We start from the raw sequence: 27,917 nt of genomic DNA, 5'->3' as shown, positions 1-27,917 counted from the left end.
GCCAAATATTTTCTAAATAATGTAAAATAATTTAACATACAGATATATGAGGCATATAAAACCCCAAATAGCCACAACCAGAAAACAGCCTCTCCACATCACACCATAATCTAAGTCCTGAAAACCCAACTGAGGAACAGAATCTTAAAAGTGATTAAAGAAATGCAATGAACCACTTATGTGGGAAAACCCATGACAATTACAATAGACATCTCAACACAAAGTTTAAGATCCAGGCAAGATTGTAGTGAAGTGTTTCAAGTTCTAAAAGAAAAACATTTCCAACTTGGACTGACCTATCCTGCAGAACTCTTTGAAAAATTGATAAATAAGATACTTTCATGAAAAAGAACACTTGAAGAAATTCATGACCACCAAACTAGCACTCAAAAAATAATTATCAAGGGAAAAAGGAGATAAGGAAGCTAATATTGACAAAAGGTTTAACAGAATGAACACACCAGGTAGAATGAGAAGCTAAGTAGGAAGGAAACAGGGGAAATTGGCAACAAGAAAATGAGACACGGCCTGAATAAGTCAACACCTACCAGTAATAACTCAATGTGAATGGTCCTAATTCTCCAATAGAAAGATACAGACTGGCAGACTGAATCAAGAAACAAAATCCTACAGTATGCTGTATACAAGGAACAAATTTATCCCCAAAAGAAACTCATAGACTAGAAACCAAAAGATGGAAAAAAATATTCCATACAACAGGAACCTGAAGAAAAGCAAGTGTAAGTATATTCTAATCAGATAAAGTAGACTTCAAGCTAACACTGATCAAAAGAGGAAAAGGTTATTATGCACTGGTTAAGGGAACAATCCAGCAGTATGAGGTAACAATTATTAACATATATGCACCAAATAATGGTACACCCAACTTCATGAAACAAATACTACTGGACAAAAATATCAATAAATATAAACAAAATTATAGTAGGGAAGCACAGTACTCCACTATCACAAATAAATGAGTTAGACAAAATAATATCAAGAAAGAAAGAGTTGAACAAACCCTTTGAACAAATGGAGTTGATAGATATCTGCAGTGTTCTACCCATTAACAGAATACACATCTTTTTAGTTAAACATGGAACTATACCATGAAATTAAGTCCTGCATATTATCAGACCATAGCACAATGAAATTAGAAATCAAAGAAAATAAAATACAAAAGATATGCAAATGCATGGAAATTAAATAATGCATTCTTAACTAAACAATGGGTTGCAGAAGAAATCAAGAAAGCAGTAAGTCAGTTTCTAGAACTAAATGGTCATACCAGAACTTACAGAATAAAATGAAAGCAGTTCTAGGAGGGAAGTTTATAGTTGTGAATACTCATATCACAAAAACAAAGTGAGCCTAAACAACCTAACATTGCAATTCAAGGACCTAGAAAACTAAGAATGATCCAAACCTCCAGCTAATACATGAAATTATAAAGATCAGAAAGCTAGGTGTGATAGCACAACCTTGTAATCTCAGCACCCAGGGGGCTGAAGCAAGAGTACTGCTACGAGTTCAAAATCAGGCTGGCCTACAGAATGAGACCCTGTCTCAAAAAAAAGAGAGTGAGAAAGAGAGAAAAGACCCAAATCAAGGCAATTAGGTATGGAAAAGGTAGCATCACAATGGACATTGCCAAAAAAAAAAAAAAAAAACCAAAAACAAAAACAAAAACATTAACAACTACTTTGCAAACCTGCACACCAATAAATTGGAGAACTCAGAAGAAACAGATTCCTAGATACATATGAATTACAAAATTGAGCCAAAAACACTGAAAACCCCTAACAAATCCAATAACAGGCAATGAAATTGAAGCAGTGATAAATGACCTACCAACTAAGTAAAGCCCAAGTCTGGATGAGTTCACTGCTCAATTCTTCCTTTTAAGAAAGTTCTAACACCAATATTCTTCAGATTTTTTAAAAATTAAATTGAAAGGAAGGAGTACTCCCAAAGTCATTCCTGGAAGCTACCATTACTCTGATTCTAAAACCAGACAAGAATTCTAAAACAACTTCTTTAATGAATATAGATGCAAAAATCCTCAACATGATACTGGCAAACAGTGCAATGAATCATCAAAAAGACCAGACATCATGACCAACTAGGCTTCATCCCAGGAAGGCAAGGATAGTTCAACATATGCAAATCAATAAATGCAATACACCATATAAATATAAGCAAGGACCAAAATCACATGATTGTCTCAATAGACACAGAAAGAAGCTTTTGACAAAATCCAACATTATTTCATTATGAAAATGCTGAAAAATTTGGTATAGAAGGCCCTTATTTTACTAAAAAAAAAAAATGTATGACAAACCTGCAGCCAACATCCTACTAAATGAGGAAAGCTTTCTCTCTATAACCATGAACAAGACAAGGATGTCCACTATGATCAGTCCTGTTGAACGTAGTACTTGAATCATGAGCAAGGGTAATTAGGCAATAAAAAGTAATAAAATGCATTTGTGTAGGAGAGGAAGAAGTCAGCTTATCATTATTTGCATGTAACATAATCTTCTACATAGAAGATCTCAAAAAACCCACAAAAAATATTTAGAGTTAAATTTAATAATATAGCAAAATATAAAATTAACACACAAAAACATAGTATTCCTGAACACCCAGCAGACACTGGAGGAAAGATAGTAATAAATGGTGCCGGGAATTTGCTTATCTACATTCAGAAGACTGACTCTGCCATCGTATATCTCACCATGTACTAAACTAGAATCAAAATGGACCAACAATCTGAATGTTAAACTACAAACGCTTAACCTCCTGAAAGACAAAGTAAATAGAATTCTGGAAATCGTAAGCATAAACAAGGACTTTTTGAACAGATCTTCAGTTGCACAGAAAATAGTTCCAATAATCAACAAATGAAGTCATATCAAATTAAAAACTTCTGCAGAGCAAAAGAAACAACCAGTGGAGTGAGAAGACTACCAACAGAACGGAAAAACACTTGCCACTGATGTATCAGGAAGAGGACTCATTTCTAGAATGTATAAAGGACTAAAAAGTCCCCCCCCAATAAAAGACCCTATCAAAAATTGGAAAGCAAGCCAAGCTTGGTGGTGCACACCTGTAATCCCAGCATTTGGGAGGCTGAGGCAGGATTGCTGCAAGTTTAAGATTACCTGGGTTACCTCTGGTCCTGTCTCAGAAAGGAAAAAAAAAAAAAAGAAAGAAAGAAAGAAAGAAAGCAAAATGAATAGACACTTCACAGAAACAGTAAAAATGGCCAATAAATACATGAAAAATGTTCAATTACAAATTGAAACAACACTATGATTAAAACAACACTATGAAAGAATGGCAGTCAAGAAGAAATCAAATAATAGGCTGGAGATTTAGCTCAGTGGCATAAGCGCCTGCCTTGCAAGCACGCAATTGTGAGTTTGATCCCCGGTACCGATAAAAAAAAAAAAAAAAGGCAAATAATAACAAACACTGGTGAGGTTTCAGTGAGAAAAGAACCCTTCTGCATTACTGGTGGAAATTCCTTTAGATGTGCACAGGCCTGTGTTAGGGTGTACATCTCAGCAAGGGAAGCTCTGTTAGGTTGTTTAGGCTCACTTTGTTTTTGTGATATGAGTATTCACAACTATAAACTTCCCTCCTAGAACTGCTTTCATTTTATTCTGTAAGTTCTGGTATGACCATTTAGTTCTAGAAACTGACTTACTGGAGTTTTGCACTCTACCAATCCCACCACCTGAATTTTCCTCCACCAGACGCCCAGGTGCTGAGCATAACCCTCCAAGATGACCTCCATGAAGCTCTCCAGAAAGCATTATCCTGCCGCGTGCACGCTGCAGAGCATCCTCTGTAAGGAGGTTTTACCATCTGGTCTTTGTCAACACATAGGTGGGAAAGCTTGGAAACTGCTACTAGGGACACCAAAATCATCGCCAGAACAGGCTCCTAGAAAGGTCTGATGATGAAGTTTTTCAGCCAGAAAGGCAAAAGAATGTCATAATGTAGTTTACAAGGTAATAAGCGTCTAGGAAAAAGGATTCATAAATCATAGGTACTAACGCTGGTGAATATTAGTACATCTTTTAATATAAGAAAGTTGATTTTATACAGTGGATAAAAAACTTCCAGAACATATAGATATTTCAGAGTTGGTTAAATGTAAAGATGACAGTTCCGTAGTATGTTAACTAAAAATGTCAGGACGTTTAAGACTGCTTGCCTAAACACATAAGGCTGGTGTCACAGGAGCCACCCCCCGCCAAGCATCCACTGGTGCTCCTCCACTAATAAGGAGATGATGGCATTTTATACCTTTGTCACTCTTGCAGCTCTGTCTGTAGCGCTGAAGAAAAGTCAACACTGGTTGATTGGACCTGAAAAGGCTCCCTGAAATGGTGCTCATTAATTTTTATTAAAACAATTTTATTCATAAAATTAATAAAAATTGTTCAGAAAATTCCATCAGAAAAGACTACAATGCAGATAATTTTAGGACAATTTCTTCCAGAATTATCTTTAGAAAAATATTGAATGCAAGATTAAAATCTACCAAACCAACCAAACAAAAGCCCCAAAACCTTATTGAAAAGTTTGATCTACCTAAAGTTCAGGTGCTAGATATCCTTACATAGATGTAGCATCTTTTTTTTTTTTTTTTTTTTTTTGTCTTTTTCCTTTTTATCAGTACCAGGGATCGAACTCACAACTGCCTGCTTGCAAGGCAGACACTTATGCCACTGAGCTAAATCCCCAGCCCCAAGGATGTAGCATCTTTACTAGAGGTGGAATACATTTTAAATTTGTCTGAGACATATGTATGCAATTCTGTGCAAACAATTCTATTGCAAAATCAAGTGGTTGTATCCTGCTTTAACTGAGTTTAAGTTACTTCCAAGAGTTGTGTTTATAGAGACTCTATTAAAAGGCGTCAACAGATTTGATAAAGCAATGAAAAACTTTGTTTTGCTGTATATACAAAAAAGCAAGAAAAATTGTCCAAAAAACAGAAAAATTGTCCAAATAATTGAAACCTAAAATACACTCATTTAAAATAGTTGGGTACTGGACCTGTTGGTTTAAATTGTTTAAACTCTGGCTTAATTCTTCTATGAATTAATCTAGATAGACAAATTGAGGCTGGGAGAAAATTTTGGGATAGTGATTCTTTTTCTGTGATCGTGGATCTTTCCATAATGGCAGTGCCATTGAGCAGTTCCACCTTTTAAACAAAATCACATCCAATTGGAGACTTCCTGCAAAAGAACCACCCGGAATGTTTGGGGATTTCTGGGCAACCAAGCTGTGCAAAATCCGAATCCGAGGATATAGTTACTAAATTCTTGAGCTTTTTCAGATTGCTTTAGGTCTTTCAACTGTCTGAAAATATCTTCCAATTATTCTAAGGTATTTAACTGAGTTACTTAATAAAGTACTCTTATACCTGGATTAAGATGCGAAGTCAAAAGAAAACCACGCAGGACCTGATTGGTTGAAGTAAAAGGATGTTGCATAACAACCTGAAGTCTTACACTGAAGAATGACCACAGGTAATGTGGGAAGGAAAATGTTTTCCTGAGAGCCAAACTTGTGTATTGCTGATCTATAGGAGGAGGTCACTGTAGAACATAGTGACTATAATAATGACTCGTCATCTTGTATTTTGTTTGAATGCTAACTGAATTTTTTAAATTGGAAGAGGATGTAAGTCCAGTAAGAGCCTGAGTTTGTTTTTATGTTGTAGACGGATAATAACATGAATAAGGTATTGGCATGGGTTTGTGAAAGAGCCTGTGTATAATAATAGCACCCTATTCACAGAAGAGTGAGTGATTGGGAATGAACTCCAGACCGCTGCAAAGGCTCCTGACACAAGCAGGATATTTAGTACAGCTTGGCTGTCTTTATTATAATTGTCTAAATTATTAAATATTTAAATGCACCCAGAGCTTCTTGTTTAAGACAGAATTGGACACTAAGTGCTACAGAGCTTTTAAGATTTGATAATTAAAATTATGAAAGATGGCAATGTTTCAGATTTAAATTTAGAAGCTCATTTAGAAATCCTGTTTCCTGTTCTCATTTCTTCCTTCCAAAGGCCAGGGTGGGCTCTCTGATCTAAGGCCGGCCACCTCTTGCTTCCAGCTTTTGTCAAGTCTGCTGGGGTACACGCTGGTCCCCACCACTGCAATGAGAGAAGAATGTTGACAGTTTGGGGCTCCTTTGCTGCTCCCTCTCATTCACACCTGAGGAGCTGCGGTCTGCATGCAAGGGTGGTTAGGAACCAGGGGCAGTATTTTACCTGCTAACCACATTTCACAGTCAAGCTGATGACCACATTTCAGCCTAAGGGAACAACAACGGAAACACCCAGAAATCTACTAAACCCATCTAAGAATACATCTGCCCTCTTGTTGTGTTTTCTTTGCCTGCTTTGTCTTTTTCTAAATATGTGTCCCTCTTCTTGTTCCTCCTCATTTGTTATATTGTAAAACAAACAATGAATTTGAACATTTCTGTCTGTAACAGCTACATCAAAAAAGCTGTGAATGAGATTGTTCTTTGTGCACCGATTCCCCACACATTCCCATCCGGATGTATCACTAGCCAACAACAAGACAAGGATCAGGTCTTCTTAATGAGTAAAAGGCATTAATTACTTTAGTTCTGACCAGGCCACTGCAGCTCTCTGAAAACCCACTGTGGGCACACTCCATACATTTCTGCTTGAAATGGAAGCTTGCCACTTCAGCCAGGGCTTTGCTTCAGAGAGCATGGTTTTCTGGAGTCTGGCCAACCTTGGAGAATTTATGCTGCTGATCCAGGAAACACTGAACCATTTCCATTTATGGACATTTTCCTTTGCCTATTAAGAATGAAGCAAAGTTAAAATAATTTTTTTCTCTGAGTGCTGTATTTTACATTTAAAATTTTAATGCAAATGCTGACATAAAGAGAACTCTCTGGGAAGATGTTTCAAAGGGCAGGGACAGCAGCTCTGTCTCTTGCTGGCACATTAACAGCCAGTGCTTCAGTTTTTATCATAAGCGAGTTTGAAAGTGGGTGACATGCCAGACATTCCTTCTGAAAGTTGACTAGGGTAATGATGGAACTCAAAGCAAAAATCAACATGTCACTCGTAATGCCAAATGGCAATTTGGGGCTTTGCAGGGGAGAGGTGATACTTCCGTGAACTGATTTATGCAGCACTGTAAAAAAAAAAGTCTCGTGGGTGAGTCTGAACTGTAAATCCAACAGTGGACAAAGGGGACTTCCAGGGCCACGGCCTTGCCTGCCACATCCTGTGAGAATGTCTGGGTACCTTCCCAAAGCTGTGGCTGGAGCATCTCTGAAAGGCATTAACCCTGCTGACACCAGGAGTTACAATCTGCAAGAACGTGGTGCTTTTGAAGAGGATGAGACAGAAGTCAAAGGGCTGACTTCCTAGAACCAGACTTTAAGATAGGTTTGAAATGGTGCTTTCTCAGCAATCATGTCAGAAAGGCATCTGTTACCTTTTGTAAATTGACAAAAGAGACAAGTTTCTAGGGAAGGGTCCTTCTATAGGGCTGGGGCGGAGGGAAGTGTGTTTCAGCCTAAACACCTTAGATGGCAATTTAGAGCTAATCAGGATGAGCACAGCTGTCAGGACTGGAAGCCAAGCTATGGCTTTGTCACAATTTATGCAAACACTGATGTGTTTTGTGTGGCGGCTTTGCCTTGCACATTTGAAATCTCATTTTAATTATCAAATAGATTCTTTGAGAGTCTGTCTGTTGTAATACCAACTTACTACAGTGTAATTGATAATTGATGCACAAGTAAATTTAAAAATCTTAAGTATATAATTGGCTTACTTTTTTTTTTTTTTTTTTTTTTTTGGTACCAGGGATCAAACTCACAACCTTGTGCTTGCCAGGCAGGCACTTACACTACTGAGCTAAATCCCTGGCCCAACTGGCTTACTTTTAACCATAATCACATTTCAGAATATTTCAATCCAAAAAATATCCTATGCCCCATTGCTGTAAGTTTCCACTCTTGAAAACCACTTATCTGCTTTCTCACTTTGTAGTTGTATCTTTTCTAGAATTTCATATGGATGGGATCACATACAATTTGATCTTTTCTGTTTGGCTTCTTTAACGTAGCATAGTGCTTTGAGATTCCTTTGGTATTCCAAATAGTTTGATCTTTTTTATTGCAGAATAGTATCAAGTTGACTTTTATCTAGATTTGAAAAAAGATATATTTGTATCATATAGAAAAGCAAGCAGATTTTGGTTGATTTTTTTTGAAAATCATATGCTAATCATAGGAATTATTTTAAAGCCATGTTACATTTACATTTTACCTGAAAAATAAGATCTCAATCTGCCTTATTAAATAATGCAAAATATTTAGAACATTTGGCAAAGACTGTGTGTATGAAGGAAATATCTCATTTTATAGCAAAATCACAATTTAATTAACAACTTCAAAGTAAATGTTGGGAATCTGGCAGGAACCAGATTAGGCCAAGAATTCCACAGAATTTTAAAATTCTAATTAAATAATCAGTTAGTCGAAGAACTGAACTAAAATTCTCATCTTTCTCATCTGCTAGTAATTATAGCAAGGAAAAACTGGTACTTTGCTTATGGCAATAAACATAACAATAGTAACAATACAATTAATAGTTAACAATAATTTAAATTACTATTATAGCTACATTTGTATAGTGCAAGAACGTGCCTGATATTCTGAGGGCTAGATAAATCATTAATTCATCTATTTTCAAAAAATCCCTACAACTGGTAGGTCAGCATTTTATTATTATCTACATTTTATAGATTAAGAAACTGAGGCGCAGAGAAAACTAAGCGCCTTGACAGTAGGGAAGCCAGAATCTGACCCTGGGAATCTCTGCAGAGCCTTGACTTTTGACCACGAGCATACTCTAGGCCCCAGCAATGCACTAGTTAGTGGAGGAAGTTGACAATGACCCTGAACAAAGTTGGGGACAAAACCAGAGCAGGCAGGTTGTTTGGATGTCTGAAGAAACTCAGAAGAAGACAAAGAGGAAGGGACCTGCACAGGGCCTGTTCATGGGCCTAAAAGTATTTACATTTTACAGAAAGGTTTAAAATTCTGTACTCTACAAATACAAGAGGCTGATGGCTGGCATAGACCCCAGGGGCCTGCTTCCCATTTCTGCCCCTGATTCTGGTGCCCTCAAAGGGTCCTCCATGGCAAATAACCTGGGAAAATCAGTAGTGTTTGTCAGAGTGCTCTGTGACTCGGCTTTGTGCATGTGTGCCAAGTCTATGGTCTGGCCAGGTTGTAATGGTGGTTGATAAACAACCTTTGATTGTATGTTCAATTCATTCCCTGTCATGAATTTGTCTTTATGATGCTTTTCAATCAACTAACGAGTTTTAGAACTATGAAACCAGGGTGGGTTGAGTCTTGGCTTTGCCACTTTCAGCATACTGCTTGACCTTTGCATGTCTGTGTTTTCTTATCTGTGAGGTGGGGAAACTAACAATAACCTGATTTGTAGGGTTCTTTTGAAGACTAAAGCGTTGATAAAGAATTTGCAATGGTGACTGACGATCAATAGAAAGTAAATATGTATAGTATTATCACTGCCCCAAAATGTTGTGGACAAAAATTTCTGTTCCAAGTTTTAAGTATGATCCACTATAGCAATCTGTGCTAAATAAAATGCACCTTCAAGGCTTTATTTTGCAGGTCCCTGTTCCTTGCTTCTGCAGGACTCCCAGGCATCGCACACCAAGGATGGGTAGCTATGCATTGAGCACAGCACTCTGTCTCCAACTTACTACACCAGCTACTGAAAAGCAAAACTCTAGATATATTTCATTTCTAGGAACTAAAATGTTAGCAATCACCGAACACTGAGTTTTGAGAGAGAAGAATCTTTAGTTTATTTGTTTGAATACTGGAGTGAGTAGAAGATAATCGGGACCAGGAGAACACTGGAATTCTTCTACTAATTATTTTTGTGCTTCAGATTGTAGAGCAGGTAAGGGCCAGTTTGCAGGATCCTGCCTGCCTCTGCTGTATTCAGATCTTGGTTATGACCCAGCATTTAGGTCATGCTCCACGTTCTGTACAAGCCATCAGCTCAGCCTACATGTAGCACATTGTTTGTTAGCTGTTATCCATAGAACAGTTATCACTGATTCATTGAATAGGCATTTACTGGAAGATTTATAGGCCTTGTTGATGGGAAAGAGGAATAGTTAGTTGCATTGGATAGATTTGGTACACATAAATTCTAGTAATATTTGTATCTTCACAGGAAACACCCTCCCCCTTTTTTTTTGCAGTACTAGAGACTAAGTCCAGGGCCTTCACACTGAGCTATATCCCCAGCCCTTTTTTATTTTGAGGCAGGCTCTTGCTTGAAGTCAGTAAGTTACCCAAGTAGGACTTGAATTTGTGATCCTTCTGCCTCAACCTCACAGTATAGTGGATTATAGGGATTGGGCTGCTGTAGTAGGTTCCAAAGTACTCTCTTTGATAGCTACCTCTCTGAATTATTGCAACCAGCCTCCTTGTGAGGAGAGACAAAGTAGAACCTACCAAGATTTGCAGTTTTCTAGATATCACTAGCACAGGGAACTTGGACGACACAGCTAGTCTCAAGAAACATTTTTCAGTGAAACCGTAGTAAGTGGCAATTAGAAAATACGCTCTAGGATGCCAAAGGAATACAGAACCTGGATCTTCTTTTTTGTACACAATTGAACAGAACATTCACTAAGCACAGAAAGTGCTAGATGCTGTACTCATTGTTAGCAATGTGTGATCTAGTCTTCATCAGGGAGCTGGTCTGGCCAATGACTTCAGGAGCCACTAGCCAGGTGATACACAGTTAGGGAAACCCAGGACACTTGGTCCAGCCTGGCGATGGTGAGCTGGGGGAGGGCTCCCGTGTTCAGAGGTTGGGTGGCCGCAACTGGGAAGGTGAAGAGGAAGCTGTTGGGACCCCAGGCTGACCAGTCTCCCCTGATGCCTTTTACACCAGAACCCAGGGGAGTCCTCAGCCTGCGCCCTGAGACTAGGCCTCCCAGTTTGAGGAAGAGGGTGGCTGCTCACGATTTCTGCCTTAGACCAGCCCAGGTAGAAAAGGACGGCTCTGGCACATTCCAGGAGTGGGATCCCTGGGCCACACCCTGGGCCCGGCCAGGTGTGCGCCCTCTGTGCGGCGGCGCAGCGGGGAGCCGGGCTGGGGTGCGCGCTCTTGCAGCTCGCTGGCTGTGTGTGTGCGTGCGTGTGTGTGTGTGTGTGTGTGTGTGTGTGTGTGTCCGCCTGCCTGGAGGGCTGGGTCCTCTTGTTCACAGGTGAGTCACGCCCTGAAACACAGCTCTCTTCCTGTCAGGCCTGAGTCAGGTAGCAGAGACGATAAAACCACCTGATCCCGGAGGAGGACGGCACCCCGGCGCAGAGGACTCCCCGCCGCCGCTGCCCCGGAGCCCGGCAGCCGCCCCGCACGGCCGGCCATGCCCGCGCTCTGGCTGAGCTGCCTCTGCGCCTCGCTGCTCCTGCCTGCGGCCGCGGCCACCTCCCGGCGCGAAGGTGAGTCGGCCGCGCGTCCCGGGCCGCGGACCGCCCTCCCCGCAGCCCCAGTGGGGTGGCTGAGCGCACTGCCGGGGTCACTGTGGGAGACCCTTTCTCCTCCCCATCTGGGGCTTTCCCGGGTGGTTTAGATGACACGAATGTTAGGTAAAGCTGCCCCATTTTTAAAAATGTGAAGTGCGCCAAAGGAAGGATATTTTTGGTTTTGTTTTGTTTCTTTAATTTTGTTGTTGTTGGTTTTGTTTTTTCCCAAGGGGACCTGTTTAAGCTGTAATACGCTGGTATATAAACTGTTTTCAAAGTGTGTGTTTTTACTAGTAGGATTTTGATGGGAAGTATTTCACGACTGGCAGCCCCACAAAGATTGAAAAGGAATTCTTTGGTAGTTCTTCTGTAACTCATGGTTCATTTTTGTGATGGAAAATGAGCTTTAAGAGCATTGGCACTGCTCTTAACTTTTGCATCATGTACTTTTCATAGTGTTTGCAGGTAGTAGTCACTCCAGAGGCATTTGTAGCACCTATGGATATGTCTTTTGATCTTATCGCAGACACCCAGTGGCTGTCATGTGGTGAGAAATTACTTTCATGTAAACAAAACTGTCTGAGGACCTAGCAACTGTTTGCTGTATGTGTATGTCAGCTTAGACAACGCATAACGGGGCTTTCCATGTCTCCTAACGTCTACCTACCATGTTTTCCTGTATAATTATGTTTACACTGCTTTGCGCATTTGAGGCATTTCATCAGATTCAAGGCCATGAGCAGTTTTCAAAGTGTATTGATTATAGTTCTTGCATTGTAAAACAGTCTTGGAATTTGCTTCTACCCCATTGTCCCTGACTACATTTCAGAAACCGTGTATGACTGTCACAAAAAAGAGATAACTATGTGAAGTGATGAGTGTATTAATCTTTTTTGATTATAATAGCCACTTCATAAAGTATAGCAAAACATGTAGGGTTTAAGTAGCTATAATTTAAAATTATATATTTTATTAAATATATGAAAGTGGACATGTAGGATAGTTTTCCTTAGGGTTAAGATAAAAGTGCAATTGGTGAAAACATTCTAAAACTAAGAATACCCTGTGAATATTAGAATTAAAAGAGACTGCTCATGGATCAGCTAATTGGAATCCCTAGAAATAAAAAGTGAGTAGTTGGAAGTACATTTGCTCCAGGCCACGCAGGCAGCTACCGGCAGAGACAGGGCTGGCCTTTGATCTAGGGGCTCTTAGGCTGGAGTTTTTAAACCAGACTATCAAATTAACACGGGAACAAGGTACATATTTTTGCATGATAGGTGATTACTGAATTCATTTTCCCCTTGGCCACAGTTGAGAATACATATATGTGTTAGCTTTAGGTAACAAAAATAAATATGTCACGTGTCATCAGTAATTTAATAAACTCAGACTCAAGAGCCTAGAGTGAATACTCTCCCCTCTCAAGGATGCACATTTGGGCACATCAGAGCCAGTGTCCAGGATCGTTTCAGACGTTCCCTTTCCTTGGAGATAGACTGCTTAAGATATTATCCTTTCTCTTTAAAAAGCTTCATTTGGATGCTCATTGAGAATGTCACACGCTCGGGTTAGGGTAGAACCCACATATCGGACTTTCCACTCACAGGATGCTGGGATGTGCTGGAATTCTAAGGTATGGTACTGGCCCTGTTCCAAAGTGACCTACACCTAGGCATGGTATGGCTGCACACACAAGAGCCTGAAGCAGAGAGGTATCGCTTCCTGGTTGTTCCCTACAAATGAAATTACAGTAATAGAAGTAATCAGCAAGGGTTGGTCTCAGCTAAGGCATAGGTTTTACAGTCAGCCTGACCTCGCTTGAAATTTGGTTAATTCATTCACTAGTTTTTTTTTTTTTTAGGAATCTGTCAGGCTCCTCAAGTGAAGATGCTTGGGGTCTGCTTCTTCACTTGTTAAACTATAGTGATAGCACTATGTAACTCTGTAGAGTTGTTGAAAAGATGAAGAATTATCATGTGCTGCCTTAAACATCCACAACCACATTTCTTTAAGAAGTCTAGAGTCAGGAGCACAGGTATCATGAACTCAGATGCCCAGAATCAGTAACACAAGATGTTCTTTTTCATGAGCTCAGAGCTCAGTAGGAAAGGTTGCAGCAGGTAGCTCCAGTGTCTGGGTCATATGGGGAGGAATGGCTGGAGACGACGTGAGAAGCAGATAAAAGTGTGAACTACAAGTATAGCTGAGAATTCGGTTGTGAAGGACTGTGTGTGTCAGTCTGTACAAATAGAATGTGCCTTGTAGGTAGAGAAGGGCTGTGGAAGTTTTGTAAGCAGAGATAGACGTGACTGGGTCTAGGTTTCAGGAAGCTCACTAACAGGCCCAGAGGAGCTGGAAGAGCCAAATAAATGTCCAATGCAGTGATCCAAGTGAGGGGTGATGAAGGTTTTCATCAGCACGGTGAAAACAGCCTAGAAGAGGCATTATAGGTTGGGGATGCAGCTTGGTGGTAGAGTATTTGCCTATAGTGCAAGAGGCTTTATTTGTGGAAAAACAAAACAAAACAGAAACAGAAATAGATCACACAAACACTATATCCTTCAAAGGTAAAATCTAAATGATTGGACAATCCAATTGGTGTGTATTAGGCTCACAAGTAAGGAGAAATGGTCTGAAAAAAGAACCGTCCAATAAGAGTCCAAGATAGAGCCAAGGCAACAAGTGATTGGTTAGTGAAGTTGTTGAAGGAAAGAAAGACTATAAAAGAAGGCTCAGATTTGAGAGAGAGGTTGGGCAGCGAGTGGAGAGGAGGGAGGGAGTTCCTGTGGGGACCTACTGAACTGGAGATGCATTTGGAGTCATCCTGAAATCCCAGGGAAGAGCTAGAACTTTGACTTTTGAAATTTAAAAGAGAAATATGAGATACAAATTTGAGAATCCATAGGTGGAAAGAAAAGCCTTGACCACAGATGGAATTACTTGAGATGCAGAAGGGAAAGAAAGCTCAACACCTACAAAGAAGAGAGAGGAAAATGCAGGATAAGGAGGCGGAGTGAGCACTGAGGAGAGACAGGAGTCAAGAAAGATGAGCCGATTTTCCCGGCAAAGGCACAATTTCAGCAACATAGGAGTACAGTTGGTATCAGATACCTAAATGTATGCAGAAAAAACAGTGACTAAAATGATGTTGTTGGGTTCAGTTATCAAGTGCATTTTAACACAATTGTTCCTTTTTCCTGTTTTATGGAAAAAAAGTAAAACAAAATTTCATAACAAAATAATAACAATAGTGAATCCATTCACGTTGCTATCTTTAAGGCAGTTGCTCAGGGTACAAGATATGGGCATAAAAATTTCTCCAACTAATATTAGCATAATCGTTCCTTTTTCAATGATCTAAGAGACACTAGTAATGCAATTGTTCTTTAAGATTGGTGAATTCTAAATCCAAGCTTGTTATACATCTTTAATTTGCTTTATCCTGAATTTAATTTTGCTTTGAATTTGGGGAAGAGATGCTGTGGATAGTAGAAAGGATCCATGTAAAGGCTTAGGCTCCCTCGTAGAGTTGATTATTTAAAGAGGTGAAATGCTGTAGCATGCACAAAAGGGCAAGCTTTGGAGTAAGACTACCCAGGTAGAAATATTAGCCCTGCTGTTGACCGCTGTGGGACATTTTCCAGTTACTCTGTGTGTTACTTAGTTTACTCATCTGTGAAATGAGAATAATGAAGCGTTGTGATCATGACAGGGAAAACACTTTACAAATGACCCAGCAAGCTCTCAGTATGTGTTCAGTCACAGCTAGCTGCCCTGTGAGTCCTGAAGGTCAGTATATTGCCTGTTGAGTTTTAGGTGGTAAATTCTTTGAAGGCTTGTGTTAGACCACTTTCCATTATTGTAACAAAGAGAGGAAACAATTTGGATCGAAATTTCAGGGATTTTAGTATAGGAATGGATAGCCTTACTTCTTTAAGGTCTATGGTGGGGCAGTATCTCATGGTAGGATACTCAGGGTGGAGCAAACTGCTTTCCTTATGGTGGGAAGAGAGACGGAGGGAGCGAGAGAGAGAGAGAGAGAGAGAGAGAGAGAGAGAGAGAGAGAGAGAGATCTGTCTCTTTTAAGAGCATACCCTAAACCACTAAGACCTCCATCGGCCAGACCAGTCATCACCTCTCCACATCACCATGGGGCTAGGGATCCAGCTTTTTAGGGAGGGACACTCAAATCCAAACTATAGCAGGGCTCTTCTTTACTCTCCTTGAATCAACCCAAGAAAAGTGCTGAGGAGCCCTCTGCCCAGACTGAAGGGTGCTCCAAGCTCTGCCAGTAACACAAGTGCAGCACCTGGCAAGGAACCAAAGAGGACAACAACTTCAAGATGCAATTTCACATTGTTCCTTTTCCTAACCTTTTATCACCCACCACCCCTGATCATATGCAGAGTCATCAGCTCTGTCACTCTAGAAGATACCCCAAACATAAGAAAACCCCATAAAGATGGTCTTTCACTTTCCGTGGACAGATTCTCGCGTCTCTCTTTCCAAAAGAGTTTTGGCCAACTTGATTATGAAAGCAATATAGATGTAGCAGTCAAATGTCTCTTTACATAATTTAGTAATACATTAGTCACATGGGCATATTTAAAGTCATAATTTACATAATAATATACTAACAGGAGTCTCTATTCATTTACATTCTTTGAAGCAGCTATGTTCGCTCTTTCTGTTCACCTTCAGCTTTCACACACTTGTTGTTTCTAAAGCTGCTTTCATAAGGCTTCTTTCTTTCTTCCTTTTATTTTTTTTTTGGGGGGGGAGCATTGTTCAAACTCACAATCTCACATTTGCCAGGCAGGTGCTTGTGTTGCTGAGCTCAATCCCTCAATCTTTCTTTAAAATAGACAACTTGAGATGCAATCCTATTTAAAATATATTTTTTGATGCTGTCCCTGAAAAGTACAACATTTTCAAAGCATTTAAAATTTTGAGGACGGGAATTTAGCTCAGTGGTGCAAGCACCTGCCTGGCAAGCACAAGGTCATCAGTTTGATTCCCAGTACTTCTCCCTCAAAACGGGGTTGGAAATTATCTTGAAGTGCACATTGTAGTCCTCCTGTAGTTATTCTGAATTTCTTTATGACAACTTATAACATTACGATTGTGAGATACTGCACACCAAGAAATATGCTAGATAACTTGGCCTCTTTCTTATTAACAAGTATTTATCACATCATTTGACATCATTTCAGCTTAGTGTGTCTTCCCCAAACAATACTCAAATAATTGAGAAAGTGACCTGTAATATACGAGATTTTAGAAGAACCTAAAATGTGATCCTTTTTTTCCCCCAAGGGATAATTTTGGTCAAGTAAAAACTTCTAAGCCCATGTAGTAAGCAAAAATATAGAGCTGGGTTAGACCTTGGATTTTGAGTTGTAATTCCCACATAGGCATAAATTCTGGATGTCCTAAACTGGGGCAGCCAGTGGGCTGGTGCAAACTCCACTATTCCAAAAACTGGGGAAATTGTAGATTTGTGATCAGTGTTTCTGAGAAAGGCATGACATAAAAGTGTCAAGGTGTTAAGGCAATCCTGGCCATAGGTTTCTTATTTACATTTTTAGTGGCTCTGCCATATTGACATTTGTTTTTCCTGGAGAAATTTGCAAGGACAAGTTTGAAACATCAAGACTGGGGCAGAAATAGGAGCACTAGATTCTAGAATACTCTAATTTAGTCACAAAGTAAGCCTAGTAGATTACTGAATCATTACTGGGGTTGTGTTCTAATATAATTCCCAGATAGATGATGTAATATTTGAACCCTATCCAAAGCCAAAAACATTCTTCTCAGTATCTGTGGGTGACTGTGTGTCTGCGTATGTCCCTTCCTGCTGGGACAAATGTGTGCTTATGTATATCCCAGTTATGAAAGTAGAAGAGAATGCTCTTCGCAGACACTAATCAATGGAAGGCTGGAAATTTTTCCTTCCATTCTTTTGGAGGAGAGGTGGAGACCAATTTGTCAAAGGCGTTCATGTCCTGGGCCTCTTCAGGGCTGCTTTGTTGGCCACTTACAGAATTCTAGTTGTCTTTATAGATTTTATTTTTATTTATTGTGGGAATGTAAATTTTCACATTGGAAAAAAATTGCAGCCAAATCATTTCCCAGATTAAAAATTAAAAAGTGAGCAAATTACTCAAATGTTCAGCTGCACTTATGTTGAATATTTCTGACAAAAAAATTGCTTTCTGTTTTTTTTCTGACCACAGTATCAGAGAACTAGAATGAGAATGGGCCTTAAGGGTTTCTACAATAGCCTCTCCGCTCATAGATGAGGAGGATGACACCAACCTAGGGTTGTCACAATTGGTCCTAGCAGAGCTGGGCTCCAGAAAGCACAGTAGTTTCAGAGACTGGAACACTGAGGCACCAGAGAGTGATTGCCTTGACCAGAGCCAAGCAGTTAGGGAAATGCCATGTTTCAGCTGCTAGCTGAGTGTTGTATTACTAAAATAACTCCCAGGGTTATTTCTAATTTTTATTATAAATTTTTAATTTTTATTATATTCATTTAAAGTAGTGTTCGATAGAATCCTCATCTCTTATAAGTACAGCTCCTGTGTCATTAGATGAAACATAAGAAGCCTCTATTGTGATGTGAGTCAAATATACTGGCCTTTCCTTTAAAAATGTCGGAGAACCACAGGTTAAAACTAAGCACAGACCTAATTTGTGGGCCAGTGACAAGAAAACAGATTTCAAATTACCAAATGTCTTCTCTTGTTTGATCTGTTCTTTTGTTAGATTATCATGAAACTTGGAATTGACCAAGGACATCAGTTGAAAAGAGAGAGAGAGAGAGAGAGAGAGAGAGAGAGAGAGAGAGAGCAGTTGAGAGAGAATAAATCTTTCTGTTTTATCGTCATTATTCTTCATGAATTGTTGACATTTTGAATCTGTATACACAGAGTCATGTCCACAGGTTATTTCTCATTCTAGATTGGAGACTGTTGGGGCCTTTCAGGAGGAATGAGTCATTTTCCTGGCCAGAACATTGACCACTTACGTTTTATACATGCCTCTATTTCAGATCATTCCCACTTTGTTCTTGGTAAAAGAGAATGATTCCCAGTAGTCAAAGGTCATTTCTCATCTCCATCTGGTCTGCTTGCAAACTGTCTACAACACTGCTCTTACTTCATCCAAGAAGTTGCACTGAGATGAGAGGATCTTGAGATGCTTAGATATGTGGGGTCCAGTGGCAACACTGCACGTGACTTGGGTGAGAGGTCCCAAAGGAGAAGCAGAACGTTGTCCTGCTGAGATGTTGGTCCTGTACCCTAGTTGAGTCTTTGCGGTTCAATGTCTTCTTAGGATGTTTGTTACTTCTCTTCATGCCTGTATACAGGTGTTTGGGCTCCTAAGTGCCCATTTAATTTGTTCTTCAGAATTTAAGCAATATAGTTTTCATTTATCCTTTTCAAATGGAATTTTTCAGAAAATAGTCTTTAAGGAAGATATTATACATGCATTTAATAATACTTTCCTAACATTGCAAAATGCATCGAAATTCCCATTATTTGGAAAAACAGAACTATAATAAAACATGAAAAGTGCACACACACTTAAGTTGTGTTTGTGAAGGGATGCTGTGATGGCAAAAATCTTTAGTATTCATTAGAGCAATAAAACATTTAAAGAGATTTATTTATTAGGTAAGTTTTTAAAGGAGCTAGCAAAAACAAACTTACATGATTAAAAACCAGAATTTCTTTTAAAACATTTCTCTATTTATCTTCCTTAAATGTGATTTTTTCTTTAGTTCTCTTTGCTTCAGATGTTACCTCTTGCTGAACCAGAGAATTTCTTTTACTTCAACGGTTTCCTAAAGGGATGCAGATATTTTTTTCTGGACTGTGCTCAAAGGACATGATGCTCTTTGAATCTCAGTCAAAGTCCTTTTCATATTGACATATTTTTCTTTGTAGATAACCTCAGTGAAGTATGGAAATCTCTACTGCTGTGATCAGAGGGATGTGGGGTTACAAATGGGTGGCTGAATATTTTCTAGATGCTTGGTGACTCTCTAACCTATAGCTACCACCAGCCATTTTGCGATAGTTTTTTTTTTGTACCAAGAATTGAACTCAGGACCTTGCGTTTGCCAGGGATGCCCAGTGTCCCTGAGCTATATCACCAGCAGGAGAGTCTTTAAAGGTACCAAGTGTCTTGGCCCTCCTCCCCTTTCACCTCGGAACTCACCCAGACCGAGTCTTCTTGTTATATTTTTACCCTCATGAAATTTCTTTGGTGGTCAGACAAAAGAAAACGACGCCCCCAGTTCTACTTACTGAGACTTTCCCTCTCCGCACTGTCTGCCTGGGCCCCGTCGTCCAGTTGTTGTTAGAGGAGACATCTCCAGATGTGGCTTCCTGGTGCAGTCTCCATCCATCAGTTTAAAAGAAATGTTCAGATTTTCTTTCAGTGTATTCCCTCAAACTAAGAAATGTATCACTGTTTAGAAAAAAATCTCATGTAGGAAGTTTTATTTATTTCTTCTTACAATTTTTTGGGGAAGGTACCGGGGATCAAACTCATGACCTCATACTTGCCAGGCAGGTGCTTGTATCACTGAGCTAAATCCCCAGCCCTGAGTAGGTTTTAAAATTAGAAAAACTCATAACCATTTTCATTATCACACATAAATGTAGGATTCAAAATATACATATTTTCATCTTTAGTTTCTCAGATTGAAGAGTGGTTTTTGCAAACAGAATCATAGCTTCCAATGTCTCAGTACCATACTGATACATAACGGATATATTGTGCCATAGAGTTCATAAGTGATGAGCAATTTGAATATTTGTGAAAATAATTTTAAAAATATATTAGGATGGATTGTAATTTTAAAGATACTTTTATAACTGCTTTTGTAATGAAAAGAAGTTTTGCCAGATTTTAAAATGTGAGTATGCTAATTTGATTCACCTTGTTCAGTCCAGCTATTTACCACTGGACTTCTTATTGAAGGAGGTAACACTTGCTACCTTTGAGTATAAAATAACTTTTGGTTTACATGAGACCAGTCCTTAGACTCTGCAGAGGGGAATAGTACCCGATACAGTAAATTGACATTTACTTTTTAGTGTAAATTCTATGAACAAACAAAAGAAGGAGCTGTTTGAGATTTTTAGATTCAATTTTTCTTTCCTCACCATGATGATTTTCTTTTACAAAGCAAGAATTTTAAGATGGATTTGGTGGTGCACCCTGTAAGTTCACCATTCTTGGAGGCTGAGGCAGGATAAAAAGTTTGAGCCTGGGCAACTTAACAAGACCCTTTCTCACAAACAAAACAAAAAACTGAGATGTAGCTCCATGCAAAGGCTCAATCTCCCTGGGTTCAATCTCCAGTACTAAAATAAATTAATAAACTTAAGCAGAACAGAGGAAACATAGACATGAAATGAAATACATGACATCCCAGTTGGCAGCATTGTATGTGATTAGGCTGGAAAAACAGGTAAATTCATAGTAGTCCTTGTGGGCAATACTAAAGAATTCTGGGGATTAACCTAAAAGGAAAGGAAAAGCTTCAGAGAGCTTTAAGGAGAGAGATATTGATAAAATCTGTGTTTTGCAAAGATTTTCTGACCCCAAAGTGGTAGAGGCAAGGAAGTTGTAGGGAATTCAGTCAGAAAGAGTGTCAGTCAAGAGATGAGTAGAATTTGATCCAGAAAGGCCATATTGGAGACAGACTTGGGTGGCTTTGATACACTTATTTGGTTAATTATCAATAAGATTCAATGTTGAACAGGATGTAGAGGGAAACTGTAGAGGTATCTGCCTTTTTTCAATTCGAAGTCACAACGATTATAAGTTTGGGTTTAAACAGCTTTAGTCTAAAGAGCTTTCGGCTAGGAGGTCGGATGAGTAGAGTGGCTGTCTAGGCAGGGACACCTAAGCTGAGAATGAAGTCAGGGCTAGGAACCACCTCGGGAGGTCAACATGCATCATGGTAATGAAATGCTTCCTTTGGACGAGGTGACCCACGGAGGGAGTGAGGATTTCCTGGAGGTCCTGAACTGACACTTGAGGAATTCCAGCATTTAGAGCAGGGGGAAGGAAGGGAGCCACCAGGACTAGATTGGGGAAGTCAGATACCGGGAGGAAGTGGTGTGACAGTGTCCAAGGGGAGAGAGTTGGGAAAAGAAAGGGGAGGCAAAGATTTGATAACTCAGAAAGGGAAGAGGAGCCCAAACAGCAGGACAGGACACACAGGGCCGCATCTTTCCTCTAGATAAGGAAGAGAATTGCGTGTCGTCTTGAGGTGGCTCATACCTGGATTCATTCACAGGGGATTACAGGAAACTTATGAAGCCCGCTGCTGTCTCACTGGGCTGGTGTTAGCGCATAAGCAGCTGAAACAGCAGCAAAGCAGCAGAGCGCTACGTCACAGCGAGCAGCTCACACCGTCAGGTCCAGACAGGACGCCTGAATTCCTAGCGCCTGAGGTGGCTGTGTGCCCCAGCCAAGCACAGTACCTGTCAAGGCTGCCTGATCCTGCTCTTAGTTCATGCTCCCCAGCCTGCAGCCAGCCTTCAGCCTCCCCCACCGCAGCCCTGGGCTCGCTGCTCTCCTGGGTGCAGGCAGAAGCCCACCACCACCGCCGCCACCATCACCCTGCAGCTCAAGGCTCACAGGCCACAGCGCGCTGTGTGCTGAGACAGAAAGACTTCACCTGCTTGAGCAGCAACCTGAAGAGGTTACATTGAAAATGTTACATCTTCTCACACTGTCTTTGTTCCCTTTTCAACATGATTTTGAAACATCAGCTTAAAAAAAATATTAAATACTGTGTAAACAACAAAAACCTGCATATTATGTTGGAGTAATTTGGAAATTGTATTGGTGAAATTTCAAAGGAGGTCCTCAGACTTCTGGGACATTTCTGTGTGTTCAGGTTTTTGTTCAGCTTTTCTTGGTGCTCTACTGCCTGTATTTAGCCCTTTTTCTTTCCTTTTTCTATCATTCCATCCATCTATTTATCCACCCACCCACCCATCCATCTCTTATTAACAGTTCCAAGCAGCTACTTGGGACTGTTGAAATATGAAAGTGTGAATGTTCTACACAAAGCATAAATAATGATGACACGGGACAGAAAGTGGCAAACGCCACTAGAGAGAGAAGAGGCAAGGACTGCTCACATTCAGAGGAGAGCGAAGCAGTGGGATGGCAGTTACCACGGAGAAATGCACACCTGACTTACGCTTCTTAAAAAGAATCCTGGAGGTTGTGTAGAAAATGGATTTAGGGAGACCAGGTCCTGGGAGTGCCCCAGGGAGAGGGGAGGGAGTGAAGCCTAAAGGCCCGAGGTGGCAAAGGGCTTAGTGTGTCCCAGAAGTCATGCACAGAGAACCTCTGCAAGACTCCAGTGAACGAGACTGAGAAACAAGTGTGAGGTAAGAAGGTTGGAGAGGCCCACAGGGCCAAATCTGCAGCGTTTTGAAAGGAATTTGGATTTTTAATTTTGCTATTGCTGCTAACACACTAAAAAGCAAGATGATTTCACACGTTGTATGACGATGGAAATTACCCATCTTGGGGAAAAGCCGGGCATGTTTTTAAGTTTAGAACAATAGAAAGAGGATCTGTTTAACACAAATGGTCATATTTATGCCAAGTGATTGCCATTTCTGGTAAATGCTTGCCTTGAAATTTCTTAAGGGAAATTTCAAATGTGTTCTTGATGACATGCATCCAGTGGGGTGATTGCTCCAAGGTCTGCCCCAAGTGCAACCTTAGGAAATATTTTCTGTTTCCTTTCATTCTCCTAAGTCTGCTGCTTGGAAAGAGCTTGTTTCCTGTCCTAACCTGTTGAGTGGTGTGTTTAGTGAGGGGTGGGCGTGCTGCAAATGCTCCCAGGGATTCTGTGCAGCCAGGCTCCATTGTTTACCGAGGGCTTCCAGCTCCTTTGATCTGTGTCTCCTGTGAGTGTGGGTGGCGGTGGGCGGTGGGCGGGCCAGTCTTGTCTGGTTGCCTGGCTGTCTTTCCTAAGAAGCACCTTGAGGGTCAGGGACTGTGTGCTATTATGGTTATTATTATAATAAATACTTCAGTGCCAAAGCAGAGCATCCCATGTAGCCAGACACAATTACCACCCACGTTTTTACTAGACTTACAAAAATATGTGAAAATCCTGGTGAAACGACTCCATTTCAGAAGCTTTTGTGTAGATCTGAGGTGAACCCCGTGAGTTACAGTCTTTCTACTGTGGGGAGAACCGGACTGGCAGACAAGGATGTGGAGAGGTAGAGTGAGGGGACAGAGGGAGGGGAAGAGGAAACCTTAAGGGGTGTCCTTGCTGTGGCAAGAGCATGGCATAGTAAAAGCCAGTCATAGTGGTGCAAAGCTATAATCCCAATACTTGGGAAGCTGAGGCAGAAGGGTTCCAAGTTCAAGACCAGCCTGAGCTACATAACAAGACTCTATCTCAAAAACAAAACAAAACAAAAAACAAGTGTGGTATAAATAAAAAACCAATAAAGAATAATGGATGGAACCTAGCACTGATGGTAAAGAATTCAGTGGGAGGAAAAATACCTGGCTATGCTGATTCTTAGATCCTGGAGCTCCTGGTCTGTTGAGTTCACCTCTGATTTGTGTCTGTATTTTCTGATGCTGTGACTTCTTGATGCCAGGCCCCGGACTCACACCTGCCTGTGAGGAAGCAGGAAAAGATAGATAATGTCAAAAGTGTTTGACAAAACCGAATGAAGTCAATCATTTGGTCAAAGATATAGTCAATATCTTTTTAGGCAAAATACAAACTCAGCACTTGCCTTGTGTTTTGAAATCTTGCCTCCTTATCAGTGATAGTGGTATGTACTAAGTAAAACAAATTAAGTGTACGTCTCATTGGTAGCACAGAAATAAAACAACAAACCAGCGTGTGGTACTTTTCACCTCTCTTTTCCTCCCCATTTTGCGCACCTCTAACTTTGTGTTTATTTCCACTGCTGTATGTATTTCTCCTTGACAAATATCGTTACCCTAGTATTTTATCTCCATATTGCTCACCTTGCTTATCTTTCCCCTCCCACCGCACACCACTATGCAAACTGCTCGAGGGCTGAGCTCCCAGACGGCTGTTTGCTGCTGTATTTGAGGCTTAGAGTGGGCCTGGCGCACAGTAAATGTTCAGCATCCATTTGCTGAGTGGCCAGGGGGAGGGGGCTGCTGGGAGATGGTTTACAGCTGACTCCTTGGAGGTCCAAGACCCTCATCTCTGCATTGCTGTCACTTAAACCTGTGCCCACACCCCCTCATGAAAACTAGACAGCATATTTATGGAATTTGCAGCTGGCCCAGAGTTTGGAAGAATATCACAAAGTTTATTTAATAAAAATAATCTTTCAAAATTTCTAGGCAAAAAGTTGAATATATCTAAGCGTTAAAAAGCAAGTATAGTAAAGATTTTTAGAATTTCTTTTTTTTTTGCTTAATTTATATTTTTATTCTAAAGGGAAGAAAACAGAAAAAGCAAAAAGAAAATAAAACACAGCAACAAAAACAAGACAACAACAACAATAGCAATAGCAATTCAGGATTTCCAAACAAGAGGTTAGGAATTTAACAATGGTTGTTATAGTGCATATTGTACTCTTCAAAATACTTGCTCAGGTGATCAGATACAGGCATGCAAGACTGACCAAACAATGTAATTTCCCTTTAAGCAGTTTCTTTGTCTTGCTAATATAAGAAACTGAAAGAGTAAATAAGATCCAAAGATGATAGACATGGTAATTTCTTCAGTTTAAAATCTGTTATGGGTTCGTGTTTAGGTCTATTAATCTAAATAAATTACAAGTTACTCAAAAGCTATTTTTTGAGCTGAGATGCTGTAGAGGACAGTGTTCCACCGAGTAAGGGGGAAGAGAGTGACTGTTATAGTTTGTGTTTGCCAGTTTAAAGGCTTGTCTGAGTATGTGGGAATGTGTGGTGTGCTTTAAATGGTAGAAACACATCCATGAGTTTCCTAAAGTTCAGAAGAACATTCATTCATTCGTATATTAAAGAAACATTTAAATAAGCTGGGTATAATGACACATGGCTGCAATCCCAGCTCTCCATGAGGCTGAGGCAGGAGGATTGCAAATTCAAGCCCATCCTGGGCAACTGAGGAAGACCCAGTCTCAAAAATAGATATATTTTAAAATAAATACATTAAAACGACTGGGGGTAGCTCAATGTGAAGGCTGTAAATTCAATCCCCAGTACTACAAACTAACACATATACACCACTAAATAGTTACCGCAGACTAGATACTTGTATTCTAAGTGTCTATATCTCTTTTCTTAAGCATGGGATGTATTTTCTGCCTGTATACAAATAATGGGGGGGGGGAGAGAAAAGAAGGAAGGGAAAAGAAATATGTATCTATTTCTTACATATACGTATGTATATATATTGTAGCTAAGATAATTAAATACTAATTTTTTTAGTTCATTGAAAAGAATGATTTGTGCTTATATTGTTTGATCAATTTTGCACCCTATGCCTTGTAATCTGAGCAATTATGCTGAAGATAACAATATGCAATATTAACCATTGTTAATATCCTATTACCTTGTTTTGAAATTTTATATGATTGTTTTTTCTCTTTAAAATAAAATAAAATAGCTGGATGTGGTGGCGCACACCTGTATGCCAGTACTTGGGAGGCTGAGGCAGGAGGATCAATTACCAATTGGAGACCAGCCTGGCATACAAAGTGAGCTCAAGGCCAGCTTGAACTGCATAGTAAAACCCTGTCTCAAAAAGACAAAATAAACAAATAAATAAATAAAAAATAAAATAAAAGTACAGAATTAAGTATAGAGCTTTGACGACATTAAAAAAAAGTATGGAGTTTTGGCCAACATTTTTTTTTTTTTGAGACAGCTTTTCTCTATGTAGCCCAGATTGGCCTTGAACTCCTGGAAATCTTCCTGCCTCAACCTCCTAAGAGCTGGGATCACAGGCATGCGCCACCATGCCTGCTAGTAGGCATCAACTTCCTGTGGCTTGTGGATGGCTGGCAGCGAGTGCTTCCTGCTCGTCACTTCTGGCTTAGTCTCCGTCCCTCGCTGCTACTTTACTCTTCTCTTGATGGTGCCATTTGGCAGCCAGTAGCATTGAGCAGGACAGGGTGCTCACAGAGTAAAAAAGACCGTACGCGATCTGTACTGTGTCCATTTTATTAAACACAAGTGCAGGAATATTCTAGAATATAACATATAAAAGTTTTTTTTATTTTAAAGAGTAAAACCAAGGATAATAAAGCAAAATAAAACCAATCAAAACAAACCAGTGTAAGTGATTCAGGACTTCAAAACATTATGAAATCAACAGTAGTTATCATAACGCCTTTTGTTGTCTTCAAAATAGCTGCAGATACCTTCAAACACAGTAAAAATAGAACAGAATAAAATAGAAACAGTAAAAACAAAGCAATAAATGCAATAAAAGGCTTCAAAACAAGCCAATAGTAAATCCAAAATGGCTACCATAATATATCTTGCTGTTTTTGAAATAGCTGCTCCTACCATTGGATTTAATGTAATCAAACAAAAGAGAATAAAACCCAACCTAACAAAACAATGACAATGATATAGGGCTTCAAAACAAGACCACAGGGAATCAACAATGGCTGCAACCCTCAGAAGGAGATTCCACCTCCCCCCCACCCCGCCGACCCCAGATGCCACACTGTGTACCACTGTCCTTTGAACTGATGATCAGACCACTGGCCCTAGACCTGCAAAGTCAGTGAAACACTAGCTCACCACAGGCATCCAATTGTATTTCACCTCGATAATTATCATCAGAGCCTGTGTTTCTCCAGATCAGCCAGTTGATTACAGAGGTGGGGTAGGGGATGGGGTTTATTTCTTGTTTGTCAGCCCATGCGTCAGAAGGGCCTGGGAACTGGCTGTCCCCAGTCCAACAGCGGTCTGCACATGATGCTGGTTCCCAGATGGGGCTTGCTTCCTGATGGTGGCCTTGTTCTCTCTCTTAACGTGTAAAAATTTGTCCTTACTCACTTTTGAAAATAAATAGTAATTGGTTTTAAGGAAGTTAGTATAAATTTGGGAGATAACTTGAGGGAGAAATATTTCAAATATATCAATGATGGCTTAATTAATTAACTGATTAATTAATTAGTTTTGTGATGCTGGGGACTGAAGCCAGGACCTTTTACACTGAACTACAATTCCTGCCCTTTTAAATTTTAAAAAATTTTTATTTTGAGAAATGGTCTCACTGTGTAACTAAGTTGCCCATGCTG

The 27,917-nt window shown here is 40.0% G+C and overlaps 1 protein-coding gene across 1 annotated transcript in view; it reads left to right on the top strand.

Moving 5' to 3' along the window:
- The first annotated feature begins 5,537 nt into the window (after positions 1–5,537).
- Lamc2 (laminin subunit gamma 2) overlaps positions 5,538–27,917 on the top strand; it is a 58,175-nt gene continuing 35,795 nt past the window's right edge. The window contains exons 1-2 of the mRNA XM_003474921.4: positions 5,538–5,552; positions 11,393–11,589. Of these exons, the coding sequence (XP_003474969.1) occupies positions 11,514–11,589 (76 nt within the window). The 5' untranslated portion in view covers positions 5,538–5,552; positions 11,393–11,513. The remainder of the gene's footprint in view (positions 5,553–11,392; positions 11,590–27,917) is intronic.

This window comes from Cavia porcellus, unplaced genomic scaffold, assembly GCF_034190915.1.
Source record: "Cavia porcellus strain 051 isolate PalLab524CR breed Dunkin Hartley unplaced genomic scaffold, mCavPor4.1 scaffold_29, whole genome shotgun sequence".
Lineage (NCBI taxonomy): Eukaryota > Metazoa > Chordata > Mammalia > Rodentia > Caviidae > Cavia > Cavia porcellus.
The sequence above is the reverse complement of the archived record's forward strand: the minus strand, read 5'-3'. Positions and strand labels throughout refer to the sequence as shown.